The 21,035-nt window shown below is 39.9% G+C and overlaps 1 protein-coding gene across 1 annotated transcript in view; it reads left to right on the top strand.

The window, feature by feature from the left end:
• SH2D4B (SH2 domain containing 4B) overlaps window positions 1-21,035 on the top strand; it is a 155,498-nt gene that overhangs the window by 51,794 nt on the left and 82,669 nt on the right. Inside the window, exons 7-9 of the mRNA XM_033942958.1 lie at window positions 11,139-11,349; window positions 18,506-18,514; window positions 20,271-20,398. Coding sequence (XP_033798849.1) covers window positions 11,139-11,349; window positions 18,506-18,514; window positions 20,271-20,398 — 348 coding nt within the window. The remainder of the gene's footprint in view (window positions 1-11,138; window positions 11,350-18,505; window positions 18,515-20,270; window positions 20,399-21,035) is intronic.

The following is a 21,035-nucleotide window of genomic DNA, read 5'->3' as shown; positions in this document are numbered from 1 at the left end:
TTTTGCTGCCTGTGTGGCTAGAAGGCCATCATATAGTTTTTTTCCATTTGATGTCTCTGATTGGAGATGTGAATGGTGTCTGGGTTCTCCTGTGTCTGGTTGTGGTAGTTTGGATTAGGCGGTTGTTCAAGTAGGCTGGGCTGTTACCATTTATGGATTTAAATAATAGCCAGTAGAATTTAAATAGTATTCTTGCTTGAATTGGGAGCCAGTGTGAGTTGAGGTATGCCTTGATGATGTGGTCATGTTTTCTTAGTGAATAGATTAGTCTCAGGGCTGTGTTTTGTAGTTTGCAGTTGTTTTATCATTGTTGTGGGGCAGGGGAGATATAGGATGTTGCAGTAGTCAAGGAGACCTAGGACTAGGGACTGGACCATGAGCTGGAATTGTTTTCTGTCGAAGAATTTTCGAACTTGCCTTAGGTTTCTCATGACCGTGAATGATTTCTGTATTGTTTTGTTGATTTGTGGTTGCATGGTGCAGCATATGTCTATCATCATTCCCAGAAGTTTTAGCGTGGGTTGAATGAGGTATGTGATTGAGTTTATTACTAGGTTTGTTATGGTTGGGGTTTTATTTTTTTCGAGAAGTATGAATTTTGTTTTGTCTGGTTTGTGGTCTTTCATCCATGTTGCCACTGTTTCTAGAGTTCTGTGTAGTGTGTCTGTCATGGTGGGCATTGGCTGATCAAAAGGAAGGAGAATGGTGATGTCATCTGCATAGCTAAAGGAGGTTAAGCCTATTTTGTCTAGGCAGGTGACGAGGGATGCAATGTAGAGATTGAAGAGTGTTGGGGATAATGGAGATCCTTGGGGTATTCCACAGGGGTTGGACCATGGTTCTGATTTTTCTTTGTTTGTCTTTACTCTGTAGGTCCTGGATTGTAGGAATCCTTGAAACCATGTGTGTTCTTTGCCTGTGATTCCTATTGTATCTACTATTTGTAGCAGGATGCCATGGTCTACTAGGTCAAATGCTGCGATAAGATCTAGTTTAATAATCAGCATTTTTTTGCCTGTGCTGAGGTGTTGTCTAGCTGTGTCCAGAAGGGAGCCTAGTAGTGTCTCAGTGCTGAAGTTGGTTCTGAATACAAACTGTGTAGGGTGAAGCAAATAGTGGTTTTCTAGGTAGTTGGTGAGGAGTTTAGCTACAAGGCCTTCCATTAGCTTGACATATAGTAGAATTTAGGATATGGGTCAGTAGTTGGATGGTTGATCTATTGCTCCTTTGGGGTCTTTTAAGATCGGGGTGATGATTTCAGAGAGGTCTTGTGGGAAAAGGCCATCTGTGAGAATGGTTTGTATCCATTGCATGAGGAGAGTGCAGAATTTTAGGCTGGAGGTTTATAATAGGTATGGAGGGCATTGGTTGAGGTCGCAAGCTGCGTGGCTGTATTTTTTATACAGTTTGTTAAGGTCGGACCACTGCATTGTAGAGAAGTGGGACCAGGTTCTATCTGCTGCAGCTGATTCTTTTTCGGGGGGGGGGGGCATTGTGATCTCATCTAGGTGGGTTAGGGTTACTGCAAAGTCTGTCCTGACAGTTGTAATTTTGTTTTTAAAGTATTCAGCTAAAAGGGTGGCTGAAAGGGGAGGGTTGTTGTTTTTGGCTTGGTAGGATTTGGTGTCTGTGAGTTCTTTTACTAATTGGAATAGTATTTTTGTGTCATGGGCTTCTATTCCTATTTGGTTTGTGTAGTATGTCTTTCTTCTTCTTTTAGTTTTAGTTTGTATTGTTGGTTTAGTTTTTTCCATGCTGCTCTTGTGTATATTGGATACTTTTTCTCCATTTTCTTTCTAGTCGTCTGTATTGTCTTTTGAGTAGGAGTAGTTCATTGTCGAACCATTTATCTGATTGTTTCCTGATTCGGTTTTTTTTTATATTGCGGCTAGCTCGTCTAGGGTAGTTGTACTTATATTGCATCATTGTGAGATGAAGTCTTGGGTTCAGATTCTTGGATTGTAGCATCTGTTTTATTCCAGAATTTGGAGGGGTCAATATATGTACATGATTTGTAGGTTAAGTTTTGGGATTTTGGTCTGGTTTTGCCTTTGGCCCAGTTGATATTGAAGGTGTATGTGTAATGGTCTGAATAGATGGATCTGGATCAATTTCCATTTGATGTTTGAATCTCTGGTAGAATGGGCTGTTGGGTCATGAAGGCTGCAATGTCTAGTTTGTGACCTTTCTTGTGTGTGGTTTGTGGGTCTAAGATCTTGTAGGTTAAGGCTTCGAGGTAAGATAGTAGGTTTTCTATTGCTTAGAGGTATGGTCTTTGAGATGGAGGTTTAGATCTCCTAGGATTAGGTTGTAAGTTGCCGTTAGTGAGTTTCGGTATATAAAATCTTTGAATTCTGGTCTTGCTGTGTTCCATTTCTCTGGTGTTATGTAGCAGATCATGCAGGTTATGGATCCTTTTAGTGTGGTGCATGAAAGTCGGCAGGCTAGTAGATCCATGTATAGGGTGGGCGTTTTGTCTAGTATGTTTAAGTTTAGGGAGTTTATGACTAAGATGGCTAGACCTCTTCCTCTTTTTTTTTTCCATGAAGACCACTGTTATCTTATATCCCTTTGGGCAAACTTCCATTAGCCTGGGGTCCAAGTTGAGGTTAGCCAGGCTTCAGTGAGGAAGAGGCAGTCTAGATTTTTGGTTTTTATCTAGTCTTTTATGTGTTCTGCCTTTGGGTCTAAAGCTCTGATGTTTATGTAGGCACATGTTAGTGTGGTGTATTCTGTTTGCACACTATTTGTTTCTTTTGGGTAGACAAGTGCTCTTGGTTGGTGGTGTGATTTATTCCTGGAAGGGTTTGTTGGTCTTCTTCTCCATGTTGGTGTGATCTGGGAGTTTATGTTTCTGTCTGTAATGGTTCTCCTGGCTGAGTGGTGAATTCTATTTGTAGTTGAAATGATTGGTATTGGGGAGATGTTGTTTGCTGCAGCCTTCCAGTTAGTTAGGAGCAAGATGATCAGTAGAATAGTTTGTGTTTGTGGTATAGCTTTCATTGTGAAAGATAGGATGTAGGGGATTGGTGGGAGTGAGGTTGTAGGTGATTTCCTGGGGGTTAGATAGTTGATCTTTCTTTTGGTGTTTGTTGGTGGCAAGTGATTGGGACTTGCGCCTTAGACGGTGATTGAGACGTGTGCCTTAGATGGTGCGCCTTGGTGTGCCGAACGGCTGCGCGCCGTTAGGTGCTGATCTTTTTAACTGGCTCAGTGGCTGGAGTGTCGGTGATGGGCGGAGTGCTCTCCCACGCCCGAGGGGATCCTCGGTTGCTCTGGGAAGAACAAAATGGCAGAGCCAAAGGAAAGAGGAACTTTTAATGCATTTCCAACACCATAAACATTGCCAGTACACATGAACCTCCCCAAATGACATGTATCGAAATCAAATTGAGTACATTAGGACAGAGATGAAATTCTGCATTTTGACTGGAAGTGGCCACAAGCTTTTGACGTGTAAGATCAAGGTAAAGTATCACAAAAAGATGATCATTAGAGACATCCCAAAATACGACATTGAAAACATTCCATCAGACTATTGGATAAAACTAAACACTAAACAACAGGTTTGCCTTTCTTGATATAGGAGATAGAGATCCCGAAGAGTTATGGAATGAAATCAAAACTGTAATTAGTAATGAAGCTAAAAAATCACTCTAGAATAAAAAGAAAGCTAAGAAATTGTTTATTGTTTATTGTGAGCTTCTATACTGCTACTAATGACTGGGGAGTCAATTCAGAGCGAGAAATCACCTTGGATTTCAGAAGAAATCAGAAAATTAACAGAAGAAAAACAAACAAAACAATCTGTACTGAGTGTTTCAACTTCAAGTTCGTCAAGACAAAGAACAATATTTCAAGGATATTTGTCAGAAAATTAAATCAGAACATGTAAATGAAAAAAACCAGATTAGCATATCAGGAGATTAAGAGATTGCGGCAGAAATTCCAACCTCGACTGGGGATGCCAATGGAATGACATTGAATGATCCAGAAAGCATTAAAGAGAGATGGAAAGAATATATGGAAAATTTATATAAATAAGGTAATATGAATAACATTGAGGAAATTGAACTGGAAACTGAAGCTAAAGAGGAACCAGATATTTTAAAAGAAGAAGTCATAACAGCAATTAAAGCTTTATCAAAAAACAAGTCACCTGGCATCATCGGTATTCCAATTGAATTAATAAAAAGGCTCAGAAGGTGTTATCATGGCCCTCACTTGACTGTGTCAACAGATTTTAAAGGGAAAAACATGGCCAAACGATTTGAAAAGATCATACCTATACCGAAGAAAGGTGACACCAAGGACTGTAACAACTACACAACAATTGCATTAATTATGCCAGCATAATATTGCTGAAAATAATACAAAGAAGTCTACAGTCATGCGTTGAGCAAGAACTACCCGAAGTTCAGGCTGGTTTAAGAAAAGGTTGAGGAACAAGAGACATTATTGCCAATGTTAGATGGATATTGGAGAAGAGCAAAGAATACAAAAATACCCTATACCTTTGCTTCATCGACTACAGCAAAGCTTTTGACTGTGTGGATCATAATAACCTATGGAGAACTCTAGTACAAATGGGAATACCCAAACACATAACTCAGCTGATAAAGAGCCTATATGAAAATCAAGATGCTGCAGTGAGAACTAAATACGGCAACACTGATTGGTTTCCAATAAAACGTGGCATTATGTAAGGATGCATCTTGTCACCTTACCTGTTCAACCTGTTCAATCATCTTCAGAAAAGCAAATTTGGAAGAAGAGAGTGTTGGTTTCAAAGTTGGTGGCCGAAATATAAACAACCTGCAGATGATACAACCCTCATCACCAGCAGCAAAGAAGACATGCTATATCTACTGAGAAAAGTCAAAACCAAAAGTTATAACATGGGATAAGAACTGAACATAAACAAGACGATGATCATGAATATGGAAAATGATGACGATTTTGAGCTTGAAGGTGACAGAACAGAACTTGTAAAGAATTTTTTTTTTTTAATAAATCTTTATTCATTTTAAATCTTTCAACAAGTGTACAATAAAATCATCATTTAATATACATCACTTGAAGCTCTACATTTTTCTCAAGAAAAAGATTATATCCCACCCCACTCTCCCAAAAATTATATTCAAATATAATATATATTATATAATAATTTAGATCATTTTTTTTACAATTTGATAATGAAAACCACAAAATCTGAACTCTTTTATAAGCAAAGAAGCAACTAGCAAGGAGGAAATACTCTGTAAAATAGCACTTGGTCGCTCTTCAATAAAGGCTCTCAACAAAATATTCAAAGGCAAGGAGGTAACACTCCAAACAAAGATCAAACTTGTTCATGCACTCATTTTCTTAGTGGTCTATTATGGATACAAAAGCTGGACAATATGGGGATCATAATCAAAAAATAAAGACATCCAAAAATCAGCCTAAATTGGAACCTGGACGATCTCCCTGAATGGCCAAGTCTTTCCCTTAACAAACTTCTTAAAAATCCTCGGAGTGACTCTCAACCGCAACCTTACCTTCAAAGCAAACACCGACCTTCTGGTCAAAAAAGGCTTCGCCACCTTATGGAAGCTAAGATCCATCAGAAAATACTTTGATGCCCCCTCATTCCGCCTACTTGTGCAATCCTCCATCTTAAGTTTAATCGACTACTGCAACATCATCTACCTGGGATCTTTCCAAAAAACCACACAAAGATTGCGAATCATTCAAAACACGGCAATCCGACTGATCTTCGGACTAAAAAAATGGGAACACATAACTCCCTATTACCACAAACTTCACTGGCTACCCCTGGAAGCAAGAGTGCTATTCAAGTTCGCCTGTTTCTGCTACAAATCCATCCTTGGCTCGGCCCCCCTTTACTTAGTACCCCATTTTATCCTAGACCGCCCATCCAAACTCACATGTAGAACCTACCTGTTTAGCTACCCTACCCTAAGGACCTGCCGTTACAAAAGATATCTAACTAGAACTCTTGCCTTCCAAGCAGGTCAGCACAATAACTGGCTGGCCAACATCATCTCACGCACTTCATCCTACTTAAACTTCAGGAAACTACTAAAAACTAATCTTTTCACCCGATTCATACCCTAAGACCCCTATGCCCACCCTGGCCCCTTCTATCTCACCATGTCCTTTACGCAGATTGTCTTGCCCTTCTTCCCTGTACCATTTTTCATTGCCATAATTGTACCCATCTTTGCTGACTGTACCATCCTTCACCGATTGCACCACTGTTCGCTGATTGTTCCATTTTTTCTCTCTGTTTGTACCATTTTTTCTCTGCTACCCATTTTCTCTGATTGTAACATTGTACCATTTTCGCTGATTGTCCAGCCCTTCTTCGTTGTAAACTACCTCGAACTACTATGGCTTTGGCGGTATATAAGAAATAAAATTATTATTATTATTATTAAAAGACAAGTCGTCCAAGTGCTGATAATTGAAACAGGTTTTAGACTTACCTAAAAATGACTTAGGCCTTTTCAGTGCTGCTGTATGACCAGAGCTAAAAGGGGCTTTTTAGGAGGAGTGGTGAAGGCAGGATTTGGGCGGGATGTAGGATGATCTAAACTTAATCTTACTGCAAGTATAAGAGAAAGTTTAACGAGGCTGTCTGGACGGAAGTTCAACGTTGTGACTTAGGCCATGTAAAACCAGGTCTAATTGGCAAAAAGGTATCAAAAGTGACCAGATAATTACTGCAGACACAAAGTACAGACTCCCACACACTGCCCCAGTGATCACTGACCCCCCACAACACCATAAAAATCAGAATAAAAAAGTACATACCTGCCTCTAGAACATCAGCACCTTGTATAGCAAAACCTAGTAGAGCAGCACAGAGGTGGCTTAAGGTGTGTGTGTGTGGGGGGGGGGTCTAGTGAACCATATAGAGGAGACCCATAAGCCACTCTAACCACTGCATATATGATGGAACATGTGTGCTCCCAAAACCTTCCCAAACCTTATTGTACAGCCATACAGGTGCCACCTGCAGCCGTGAGGACTTTTGGGGTTGTAGACAGGTGGGTCTAGTAGGTATTGGGGGGCTCATCATGACGTATAAGGGAGTTGTGGTGAGATGTGTAGATGGCACCCTTTTTGTGAAGTTTGTAGCAGTGCCCTGTAAGCTGCCCCACTATTGTGTTGCCATGTATGAGTGTCCAATCCATCACTTTGCTGCCCCTCCTACATCCAAAAGGTCTTATTCTAGCCGTTTCTGCCTTGGACAAATTTTTGGATGAGAATGGTGTATAAAGATAGACGACTTAGCGGTCTGGGCGATCAAACGGCTGGACATACATTTAGATGATTCTTGAAAAAAAAATATTTTGGACGTATTTTTCGAGAATGGACTTTAGGCACCTCCGACTTTGGGCGACTAGCGACTTAGGCCCAAAATGGACTTAGATGTTTCTTTCGATTATGCCTCTCCACGGAAACAAGACAGAAAGAAGATTGACTCATTTGAGCTTTGGTGCAGGAACCAGGCAAAGAGGGCAACCTGCAATCAGATGGCTGGACACATTGAAAACAACCATGGCGATGACGCTGGAGGCCCTTTATGGACTAACACAAAACTGAATTTTTGTTAGATCCGCAATTCATTAAGTTTGATTTGAAATTTGCATTTTTTGTTGTTCTCTGTGAGCTTTCCTATTTTAACTGGCATTCCTTTTTTTAATTTTTATACTTAGTATTTATGTAAACTGCTGAGAATTTTGAGTAAGATTCAGCGGTATATCAAATCCGAATAAACATAAACTAGGAATCGAGCTTGAGTCAATGGCACCTAACAAGGCCGGTACTGGTCTGTGACCCATATATGAGGATTCAGTGTAGGATGTGCTGGGGAAGCCATCAGTAGGAACTCCAGTAACTTGGAACATGAAGACGTTACGTTACTGGTCAGACTTTACGGTAGGTATCCTGCAAATAACGGGATGATTGGATAGGCTAGAATGAGCTTGGATGGCAACTCCAGCACATGAACCAAGGAGAGTATCAGGTAGACTTTATGGTCTATGTCCCAGAATTATCAAAGAAAAAAAAACAAGTTAATTCAATCATGAATTTATAATGTGTATAACGTGTATAACTTATGGGCAGACTGCTGTCATTTACTATGTTACTATGTATGATGATATTGCACTTTCAGTTGCAAAGGACAGGCAGATCCCTTGTGACCTGTTCTTTCAAGGTTTCCACAGCTGGCATTGTGCTTGTTGCAGGTTTCTGGGTCTCACTGCATCTTGTCAGGTAGAAACCGATGTTTCAGCCACCATACTGTGGCTTTCTTCAGAGTATGCTTCAGGGTCTGCAGTTTGACTTTGTAAATAGTGGGTTTACTGACCTGATTGGGAACAGGGCATTCCACCAATTTGAATTTTGGCGGGAAAGTCAGTCAGAAATTTTAATTTTGTTGTGAAAGTCAGTTGGTAAAAGTCTCGTTAGATGTTCTCTCAGGGTTTCTGCAGCTGGCATTGTGCTTATTACAGGTTTCTGGGTCTTGCTGTGTCTTGTCAGGTAGAAACTGACGTTTCAGCCACCATGCTGTGGCTTTCTTCGGATTATGCTCTGAGTGAGTTGCAAGCAATAACTCCCAAAAGAAAGAAATGCATGCAGGAACCTAACCCTGTTTTTCCCATAGGATCCATTATTCACTTTCCATGGTTTTGAGGAACCACATATATGGCTGGAAACTAACATCTATTTTCCCATAGATGCATTGTTTCGTTATTCATAAATTTGCATTTCATGAAGATTTTTGAGAACCATACTGTCACAAATAGCAAGAATGCACTGTATTCACTACTTTTACCTAGACAATAGCCTGGTATCAGTATTAGGCCTGATATTCAGCCAACCATGATCAGCATTTTGCTGACCACTGCCAGTGTTAAATATGAAAACTATATGTCCGGCCATATCCAGCCTAATGCATGCCAGTTTAAGTGCAATATTCAGCACTTAACCATGGGTTACTGCATAAAAATAGGACTGAAAAATAATGGAAGTGTTGCTGAAAGAAAAGATAGTGTATTTCCTTGAATCTAATGGATTACAGGATCCGAGGCAATATGGCTTTATAAACGGTAAATTGTGCCAAATGAACCTGATTGAAATTTTTTTAAAAAAATTCTTTATTCATTTTCAATCTTACATCGAGTGTACAAACATTAAAACAATACAGTTAAACACATCATTTGACAATCTTTCTATTTTATCTTATAATACATAAAATTACCACCTTCCCCTCCCATCATTCCCTCTATTATTTTCCTAATATGAATAATAAAATATAAAGCCCCCCCCCACTTCCTAACATTAGCGTTTTGGACCTGATTGAATTTTTTGATTGGGTGACCAGAGAGCTAAATCGAGGACATAGGCTAGATGTAATTTACTTAGATTTCAGCAAAGCCTTTGATATGGTTCCTCATAGGAGGCTGTGGAACAAAATTGAAGGGCTGAAGTTAGGACCCAAAGTGGTGAACTGGGTTAGAAACTGGCTGTCGGACAGACGCCAGAGGGTGGTGGTTAATGGAAGTCGCTCAGAGGAAGGAAAGGTGAGTAGTGGAGTCCCTCAGAGTTCGGTGCTGGGGCCAATCCTGTTCAATATGTTTGTGAGTGACATTGCTGAAGGGTTAGAAGGAAAAGTGTGCCTTTTTGCAGATGATACCAAGATTTATAACAGAGTAGACACCGAAGAGGGAGTGGAAAATATGAAAAAGGATCTGCAAAAGTTAGATGAATGGTCTAATGCCTGGCAACTAAAATTCAATGCAAAGAAATGCAGAGTAATGCATTTGGGGATTACTAATCGGAAGGAACCGTATATGCTGGGAGGTGAGAAGCTGATATGCACGGATGGGGAGAGGGATCTTGAGGTGATAGTGTCTGAAGATCTAAAGGCGAAAAAACAGTGTGACAAGGCAGTGGCTGCTGCCAGAAGGATGCTGGGCTGTATAAAGAGGTGTAGCCTGTAGAAGGAAGAAGGTGTTGATGCCCCTGTACAGATTATTGGTAAGGCCCCACTTGGAGTATTGTGTTCAGTTTTGTAGACTGTATCTGGCGAAGGACGTAAGAAGACTTGAAGCAGTCCAGAGGAGGGCAACGAAAATGTGCCAGAAGACGTATGAGGAGAGACTGGAAGCCCTGAATATGTATACCTTAGAGGAAAGGAGGGATAGGGGAGATATGATTCAGACGTTCAAATACTTGCAGAGTAGAACAAAATCTTTTCCAGAGAAAGGAAAATGGTAAAACCAGAGGACATAATTTGAGGTTGAGGGGTGGTAGATTCAAAAGCAATGTTAGGAAATTCTACTTTACAGAGAGGGTGGTGGATGCCTGGAATGTGCTCCCGGAGAGGTGATGGAGAGGAAAACAGTGACTGAGTTCAAAGAAGCATGGGATGAACACAGAGGATCTAGAATCAGAAAATAATATTAAATATTGAACTAAGGCCAGTACTGGGCAGACTTGCACGGTCTGTGTCTGTATATGGCTGTTTGGGGGAGGATGGGCTGGAGAGGGCTTCAATGGCTGGGAGGGTTTAGATGGGATGGAGTAGGTTTTAATGGAGATTTCGACAGTTGGAACCCAAGCACATTACCAAGTAGAGCTTTGGATTCTTGCCCAGAAATAGCTAAGAAGAAAAAATTAAAAAAAAATTTAAATTGAATCAGGTTGGGCAGACTAGATGGACCATTCGGGTCTTTATCTGCCGTCATCTACTATGTTACTAGGTTACTATGTTACTATGACACAGTCCTATTTATGCAGTTAACCTGGTTGGTTAACTGCTGAATACTGGCACTTAATTGGCCAATAGCTGATTCCGTATCTGGACATCCTCCGAATAGTCTGCTTTCAGTTTGGTGATAACCTATTTTTAGCGGTATTAACCAGTTAAGTGCCACTGAAAATTTAGCAGTTAGCCATAAACAGGCAATTTAACAGGCCTGGAGCTATTTCTGGCCAGTTAAATAACTTTGAATATCAACCTCTAATATACACATTCTAGAGAGAAGTAAGCTATTAAAAAAAAAAAAATAAGAGCATCATATCAGTTTTAAAATGTAGATTAACCTGTCTCTTATCAGTGCTCCGCTCAAAAGCTGAAGATGAAAAACGGAGGCGTACTGCACGACGAGCTCGGGCTGAATATCATCGTCATTCTTTACGAGCTATTCAGAAAGGAAAAGTAGCTGGACTGAGCAATCTGTTTCAGGGTGTTGGCTTGGATAATGGTCGAGAGATAAAATTGGACAACAATAATCAGAGCCCTCTAATGTCATTCACGATACCAGTCAGGTAGGTTTCCATGCAGCTAGTGCAGCTGTACTTTGAATGCATCAATCAATCAAGTGTAAAGCACCAAACCATAAAATTTGGAGATCTATATTTGAATTCTGTCTTCACTACTGACCATGTGACTAGCAGAAACATACAAGGAAATTATGTAACCTAGCCACTAAAATTTATATGCATGTTTATGTTTATTACTTATAACCCGCCTTAATCCAAAACGAGGAACACAATGACACTCGTAATTAAAACATTGACGTAATATCAACTAACAGCAACAGTGAGAAAGATGTGAAATAAATTATTTTCCTACAGTTTTATAGGGTTAAATGTAAAATGCCTGCAAATAAAGAAGTTAGATTTTCTTGAATAAAATTTTTTTTCCAAGCTCCTCATGATGTGGACTTGATAGGATGATTTGTATTATTTCTTTGTTTATTTTTACTGTTAATTCCACTTTACCTAAATGCTATTTTGTAACAAATGAAGACATTTCAATAAATAGAACCCCTCAGCAAAAAAAACCTAACAGCAACAACATTAATCTTAACAGTGGGAACTTCAAGACAAGCCATAAGCTTGGTCAAGCAGGTAATGCTTCAACATCAGTTTGAAAGTAGGTACATGTACATTCTTTTGTTGCTTCAGGTCCTAGGGTAATTCATTTCATTCACTCAGCCCTGTAACTGAAAAGGTGTCAGTCCTTGTTTAAGTCTCAGGTGATGATAATTAGGCATCTCAAGTGTACAAGTTTGCATAGAACTTGCCTTGAAGCCACACAGGCCAAGATTCTCTAACTGGCGTTGCATTTTTAGGGTCAGGTAGCCGTCCAAACGCAGTTAAAATTGCCATTCAAATGCCATTTTTAACTGTTTCAAGATGCTTACTGGCGCCTAAAAATTTGGCGCAGGAATCACGCTTATGTAGGTGTTTTAGAATGCCTAATGACACCCTCCCTAGGCACTTAAAATGGAGGCACCATTATAGAATTGCCCTTTTAATTGTGTTCATGTAGTTCACGTTCATAAGTAGTGGACACACAAATTGTATCTGAATTCAAGAAAACTTGGGACAAGTACGTTAGATCTATAAGGGAGGGGAAAGGATAGTAGATGGCATGGTTAGGATGAGAATTATGTCATATTGTTTTCATCTACCTTCATTTTTCTCTGCTTCTTTGTTTCTATGAAATTGAATAAACATCATACAAGCTCTTATGAAAAAGTACGGTCATTTCAAAATGCATTAAGAAATGGTTTATGAATGCTTGTGTGGCTTTGATTGTTTTAAAGAAAATATACAAGCATAAAAATAAAATAGAGGAGTAAATGACCCATGTCCACAAGGTAAATCAGAAAAATTCCACGGAGGCTTTGCTACTTCACGTTATTAGTGAACAAGTGTATTCAATTAATATGCAATAGCTATCTGCTTTGTACAGCATGTTATGCAAGGCCATAGCATAGCTTTCTTTTCTAAACTTTCTGGTGGTCTTTAATGTCACATTTTCGTGTTCTTTCCTGCCAACAAACCTTATGAAAATGTCAGTCATTTATCCTACGTTAGAAAAACATACAGGGACTCATATGTGAATACTAGTCAGTAAATTGAATGAAATAATAAATAGGAGACTGACTATGTAGATACTATGTACCAGTGGGAAGAGAGCAAATGACTCCTAAAAATGCTCAGAGAAGTGAAACTCTGAAGGGGAGGTGGATACCTTCCCTTGGGGCAAGAGTTTACCGTCCAGTCATTGCATTTTACTTTACAGAACTTCACTTTCTAGCCACTGGTAAAATTGTGAACAGTTTAAATAATTTATAAATTGACAAAAAATTGTTCAAAAAATTATACAAAAAGACTCTTGCTCATTGGAAACTATACACTTATCTGTGCAAGCTTTTTAAAGTTTTGTGGTTGTACAGGCTCTTAGGGGTCTCAACGCGGCCCCGTTTCGAATATTCTGCTTCAGGAGACCCGATGCTACACACTGTGACACCTCTGTTGTAACCACATTATTCCAAGAGATGATCTAAAATTACAAAAAATTTTATCATAAATACCACACACACTACTAAAATTTCAAATGTAATGCGGTGTGGGGAAATTTTACTGCCTCTAGGCAAAAATAGGAGAAGAAAGAAAGCACAATACACATACCGTTTTTTAACTTCAAAACCTCCAAACGACGGAGATCACTGCTCAACCCACCAATTTATACTACAGTGGGGAGGAGGGGTGACCTCCGACGGAACGTGATGACGTCATCACGTCAACAAGGTTATGAATGTAAGTGCATGTGAATCACTGTCAATACAAATAAAGGCTATTGAGAAAGTCTGTTGAAAAAACCTGTTGAGAAAACCTTTACTGTTGCTGAAAAATCGATACATATGTTGCAAAAGTGAATGAGTTAACAAGTACTGAAAAAAATATAGTCACAGAAAAGCTACCCACTCAATCTCATTATTCAGTCCATTAGGGTGAAGGGTGTTCAACTCAAAAATCCACCTTTGTTCCTTACGCCACAGAAGTTTAGGTATGTCACCCCCTCTAGATGTATTCACTGTGTCTAACACAGAAAATTTTAGATCCGCAATCTCATGTTGATGTTGAATCCAATGCTGCACCAGAGGCGCTTCAAGCGTGGCCGAATTGATCCTACTAATGTGCTCAACTATCCTGGTTTTGATGCTTCGGATTGTACAACCCACATATTTCAGCCCACAGGGGCATTGTATTATATATACAACTTGTTTGGTATTACAGTCTGAAACAGCAGAAGTGAGTCTCCTCTTGGTGGAAAGATTCATGTATTGTAAAGACACACTGTACTGGCACATTTTACAATGCCCACATACGGTGTGCCCCCCTGTGCTGATGCTGGTCTCTTGAGAAGGGTGTACAAACTGAGAATGCATTTTTGTGTATAATTTTTTGAACAATTTTTTGTCAATTTATAAATTATTTAAACTGTTCACAATTTTACCAGTGGCTAGAAAGTGAAGTTCTGTAAAGTAAAATGCAATGACTGGACGGTAAACTCTTGCCCCAAGGGAAGGTATCCACCTCCCCTTCAGAGTTTCACTTCTCTGAGCATTTTTAGGAGTCATTTGCTCTCTTCCCACTGGTACATAGTATCTACATAGTCAGTCTCCTATTTATTAAGTCATTTATCCTAAACATAACAAAAGTGACTTCTGTCTCTAGTGTCCTTGGGGGTGTAATGCTTGGAGATGCAAATTCTAGGCCTAATTTATTAAGGATTTCTTCCCATTCAGTCTCTTAGGGAGATATTGGGGGGGGGGGGGGGGCTTAATAAGTCAGAAACACAGACTGAAGAAATTCCCAGTATGGCTACTACAGGTATCACATTGCATTGTCTGGCCAAATTCTAAGTACAGCCAATACAGTCATGAACTATTCTTTTTATGAAAAGTATTCTAGGCATCTTGTACAAGAGCATTAGAGTTTATTGTCACTTTTCATAAGAGACCATGATGTTTGAATAACTCAAAGCATTTTATAACAAAGCAAGGACTGCATTTTTAGTAAATACCATAGCTACTGCATAAGAAAGGACCCATGATCAATGCATTTTAGTGCACAGTAATGTGTTGGCATCTTTTGTTCAATCTAGCCCTAAATCCATTTTATTTTTGATGCTGACTAACACAACAAAATAATTTCCACTTTGCCCCAAATCCAAACACATGCTAAATACAGTGCAATAAATTAAATCAAGGAACAAAGGGCCAGATTCTGTAAATGGTGCCTAAATCAGCAGCCACCAACATAAATGGCACAAGGCGCATGTCAATCATGTGGAGGTGCCGTTTAAAGAATCGTGGCGCGCGTACTCCTACCTGCGTGTTCCGTGATCCGTATGTCTGTAACAGGTAAGAGTACGCACGCGCGCCTAGGGTTCTGTTATCCCGTAATGCAGTTTGTCGTCGTCACCCCCCCGTTGACCCTACAACCCGACCGTCCCACCGTGAGATGACCACAAACCTCCTGCCTCCAGCAGCATCCGCAGCACTCCAAACACGCTGCCTTGCGGCCCTCCACCGCCCCAATTTTTTCTGCCACGTGCCTGATGATATCATCAGAGACGCGGCAGAGGAAATCAGGGCAGAAGAAGGCCGCAAAGCAGCGCGCCCAGAGCGCTGCAGACGCTGCCGGAACCGGGAGCCCGTTGGTCGACTCACAATGGGAGGGTCAGTGGGGGTTGGTTGCACGGCGGCGGTAGTGGCGGGGGGGGGAGGGAAGATGGAAACATGCTTCTTAAGGGTTATACTGCAAAGGGGAATGGGAGGGAGGCAGGCTGGCTTCGGAGGGTGGGGTGAGACAAAGTCTGGAAGGCAGTGAGGGGGACAAAGGAAGGAGGCACTGGGGGGCACTAAGGACATAGGAAGGGGCACTGAGGGCACTAAGGACATAGGAGGCACTGAGGACACTAAGGACACAGGACAGAGGCACTGGGGGCATTAAGGACACGGGAAGGAGACACTGGAGGCAATAAGGACATGGGAAGGAGGCACTGGGGGCACTATGGACACAGGACGGAGGCACTGGGGGCACTATGGACACAGGACGAAGGCACTGGGGGCACTAAGGACATGGGAAGGAGGCACTGGGACCACTAAGGACATGGGAAGGAGGCACTAAGGACATAGGAGGCACTGAGGGCACTAAGGACATAGGAAGGGGCACTAAGGACATAGGAAGGAGGCACTGAGGGCACTAAGGACATAGGATGGGACACTAAGGACATAGGAAGGTGGAACTAGGGGCACTAAGGACATAGGATGGGCTACTATGGACATAGGAAGGGGGCCACAGAGAGACAGGCAGGCATGGCGCCACAGAGAAATACAGGCAGGCAGGGGGCCAGAGAGACAGAGACAGAAAGAAAGACAGACAGACAGGGGGTCAGAGAGAGACACAGAGAGAAAGAATGACAGACAGACAGCGTCCAAGAAGAGAGAGAGAGAGACAAAGAAAAAAAAAACCAGACAGGCATCTACTCTAGCACCCGTTAATGTTACGGGCTTAAACACTAATACCTGAATAAAACTATTGCATTTCAAAGCTAGCACAGCTTTCACTTTCATTCCAGGTCAATGAAAGTCTTTTTGTTTGTTTGGAATACCTGGATATCTATTGTGTTTGGACTTTCATTGACTGCCTCAACTTTTGTATATTTTTTTCACATTTCAATTTTGCATTTTTTTGATGAAGATTCTTCCTTTTATGTGCTTTCCTACTGTGTATTGGGAAAATATTTTGCTTTATTGTTGAAGTTTTTTTAATGACTTATAATGCACTGAGGGCTCACTCTTTTTACAGCCTTGAACTGTTATGATGAGTGCCTCGTTATAATTGAGATCTTTTTCTCCTTCACAATTGAATTTAGCATTTTCATTTCCCATTACCAGTAGAAGAGAATAAAAAAATATATTGTGTGTTTGAAAATAGAAATGCACCTGTAGGAGAGTCCTCAATCACATATACCACAATATTAATATATAGAGAAACTAAGGGCTCCTTTTACGAAGGCACATTAGGGCGCAATATAGCCCACGCTAAAATGCCGCACGCGCTAGCTGCTACCGCCTCCTCTTGAGCAGGCGGTAGTTTTTCGGCTAGCGCGCATTAATCCGGTGCATGCGTTAAAAATGCTAGCGCACCTTCGTAAAAGGAGCCCTAAGGTTTGTCTGAAATTGGAGCAACAAATCTTGCTAGAAGTGGAGAAAAAAGACTTCAGATATAACCGCACCCTCCCAGTACCTCAGTAATATAAGGGCAGGGGCAAACATACCATCATTTATCAGAAAAAAAAAACCCTCCACTATAGCAGTGCAATCAGTCGCAGAGAAAAACTCCGCTCTCAGACAGGATTATACCAGCAACAAAGGAAATAATTATAAATAACACACAATTGGAAAAACTATGACAGGTTAAATTATAACTTTTGGTGGAATTCAGTATGCCATATATATAAAATGGAGCGTACATTTGCAACACAAAAAGGGTATATAGATAAGTTTAAGAAGATTTGGGGACCATTAACAGACTTTTGCAATGAATGATATAATTTTCCCATAATAATAATAACTTTATTTTTGTATACCGCCATACCCAGAAGAGTTCTAGGCGGTTCACATTGGTTAGAACAAATTACAAGAGGTTACATGCCAAATTGATCATAGAGTTGCGAACAGTAAGGAGAAAGAAGTTACAAATGGGTAAAAACCAAATTGAGTTGAGAATAGCAAGGAGAAAGTAGTTACAAGTGATTACATTCCAAATTGATCATAGAATTACGAACTACAAGGAGGAAGAAGGGGGGAGAGGAGGGAGACGGGGGTGAGAAGTTTCGGTAGGAGGTAGGAGGAGGATTGAAGGAAGGGGCATTAGGGGCTTTAAGGGTCTTGCTCTTGGAATAGGTGGGTTTTAAGTGTTTTTCTGAAGTCGAGGTAGTTGTGGGCTTTGAGGACCATTTGGGCCAGCCAAGGGTTTAGTTTGGCGGCTTGGAAGGCATAATAAGATATTTGATAAGGGGGGTGGTGGGTGGGTTTATTTTATTCATCATAAAATATAAATAATTTAACATTATATTTTGTTTTATTGTATGCATTTCCCAAAGTAAGGGGGGGGGGAGGGGGGTTATAATTGAGTAATAGTTGACATACTTATTATTTATTAAGTATTATATGCTGTTTAAAAATTATAGTAAAAGAGTATATAATGAAATGTTATATTTACAGTAAGATATGAAAGAATGTCAAGTATATACTTAATGAATTTGTATGAATTTAGATTGTACACTTGTTGTTATATGAAAAATGAATAAAAAACTTAAAACGAAAAACGGAAATAATTATACACTTATCTTGACCAGCATTCTTTAGATGTCGCTCATTTTTATCAGATGCCCACTTTGTCAAAGTACCCTGACAGGGAAGTCCCTGTTTCTCTTCTGCTGCATTAGGGGGAAAATCTTGCTTCCTTGCAATGGCTCTTCTTTGGAAGAAAATAGAAATGCAGCCATTTTACAGCCACACTAAAAGTGGCCTCAGCATTCAGGGAAAGCCTGTTACTAATACTGCAGACCACTTTTTAGTGCAGCTTAATAAAAGGGCTCCAATATTTTCAGCTTACCTGTGTAGTGTTTTCTTTCAGGCCTATAGAACAGTAGACAAATTGTGAAACTCTCTATGGGTTTTCCCTTTCAAAATCCACTGGATAATAGAAGCAATTCTGTACTTATACATTTTGCATCTGGAAGTCTTGTGTGTCAAAAATGGAGAAGAATATTGGAATTTTCAAAGTACAAACCCTGTATGTACTTAGAAAAGCCTACCTTAACTGTGCCTCCAGCATCACCGTCCCTGTCCCCTCCCCCTACAGATGCCTAGGACAATTTTCAAATGGTGATTTTCCACTGAATGGAGGTTTATTTACAAAATTCCCTTTACAATTTCCTTACAAATTGAAATTCTAAAAAGTATCCAAAAGGGTTTCAAGCGTTATGTCTCCTTTTTGCCTTGGGAAGCCATTTTAGTTTCCACTGCCTCAGTTATTCATTTTCATTGCAAGCTTTTGAGAGTAGTAGGAATTTGTATCTTTATTGTATATAACTTGTAAAGCAGTCAGGTGTGGAATATTATATAAATGCCTAAGCACATTTTTACACTAGACTTTCCTGTGTGCTAAGGTCTTTTTTTACCACAGCCAGAAAATGGCTGATTTTCAATTTTTCCAATTTATGGTTATGTGCTAATGTTAATGTTTGTATGACGATAATAGTTGTAAACGAATTTCTTGCAGATAGCTTCTCCAAATTATTTTTTACAAACCTTATATTGGTATGATTCAGATTTGGTTGGTTTGCCCTGTGCTGGTATTCTTTGACAAAATGTTTTTTGAGAGGTTTGAGTATAAGCTAATGTTGCCATTAACACACAGCCATTAATAAAATTTAGCCACCGTTTTATTGGTGGTAGGGCTCATGTGCTAATCTCATGCTAACCATGCCCACTCTTTACCCTTAAATATGCTCTCCCTGGGAAAAAATCAGGAAATTTTTTAGTGCAGGGTTTTGCACATGTACATTGGGATTTTACTGCAGGATGCCTCGCCGAGGCCCACAATAAACCCTTTTAATCTGCTTGGTTTACTGCATCTTAGTAAAAGGACCTCTCAATAAATTACTTGCACAAGACTGACAAGGTCTCATCTTGAACCGTGGGAATCCTCCTTTCTTTAAGCAAATCATCTAATGTACATCAATAATCATTTTAGGAAACACAACCAGAACTCAACTCCATATATCTTTTCACTGACAGTTATTAAACTGCAGTGGAACCTGGTTCACAGTCATAAGCGCACGGGACAAAGGCATGCCGACATTACAGAGCAGACAATTGAGCGTAATACTCCAGTGTGCCGCCGTAAAAGTTTATTTTAAAGAGCTCTGAGGGGGCGTGTGAGGGGGAACCCTCCCAGTTGACTTAATAGTGTTTGTGCTGCCGTTGGGGAGTGGGTTTGGGGGGTTGGAACCCCCCATTATAGAAAAAAACTTAACTTTTTCCCTATTTTTAGGGTTACATCCCCCCATTGGCAGCACAAACACTATTATGTAAACTGGGGGGTTCACCGCTCACACACCCCTCGGAGCTATTTAAATTAAACTTTTACAGCGGCGCACTCAATTGTCTGCTCTGTAATGTTGGCACGCCTTTGTCCAGCGCGCTTTTGTCCCATCACTTTAAAGATGCTTTTGCAGTAATGCACATTAGCAACTGTAGTTGTGAATTTGATGTGCTAATATTCCCACAAAATCAGTCAGTTCTATAAATACAGGTTTAATTAATTAAATAAGTTGTTCTTCATAATATTATTTCTGGTTTAAATTTTAGCAAAACTTGGGAACGTCCATCCAGACCATTCTCCAAAGATGTCATCATTCACTGGTTTAAAGAAGAACAGATTCCAAGGCGAGCGGGCTTTGAGAGAAACACAGAAACCATTGCACCTTGGTTTCATGGTATAAATCAATTAAATTTGTTTACATGTCATCACATCTGTCAGAGTAGAAAGAAGGCTACAGATAATCTATTAGGGAGGAATCATTGTTATAACTCGAGTAGTTGAACCGGATGATATTGAAAATATTGTTTATATAAGAGACCATTTATTAAGGGAACAATAAACCCTTATGTGGCATCCAAAATATACATACTACTTTCCATATTTCACTGCGAATAACTGTAAAAAATGCCTGTGTTCAATTCTATGGTAAAGATAATGTATAATAAGGCCTTAAATATATCATCCCTGAAAATCGAATAATTGATAGCAAAAAAGTAGAAGGGAGGCTAATGCAATAAATGAATAAAATTATTGAACAATCAATTCTAACTATACTAATGACTATATCAGGGCCATCATAGCATCTGATAAATAGAGTTTAGATCAATGATTTTTAGAAACTATATATATATATTCATAAAGATATTAGTACTGAATCACAGTCCCTATTAAGTATTTAAAGCAAACAGTGGTGGACATATCATAAATTATACAGACTTCAGTCTTTGGAACCTCTTATGATATATACCATTACAGGTTCCTGTCTTGTATATTGTTATAATCATCTACGTCCACCACCCCCTACCCAAAAG

Source organism: Geotrypetes seraphini, chromosome 4 (assembly GCF_902459505.1).
Source record: "Geotrypetes seraphini chromosome 4, aGeoSer1.1, whole genome shotgun sequence".
NCBI classification, from domain to species: Eukaryota; Metazoa; Chordata; class Amphibia; order Gymnophiona; family Dermophiidae; genus Geotrypetes; species Geotrypetes seraphini.
The sequence above is the reverse complement of the archived record's forward strand: the minus strand, read 5'-3'. Positions and strand labels throughout refer to the sequence as shown.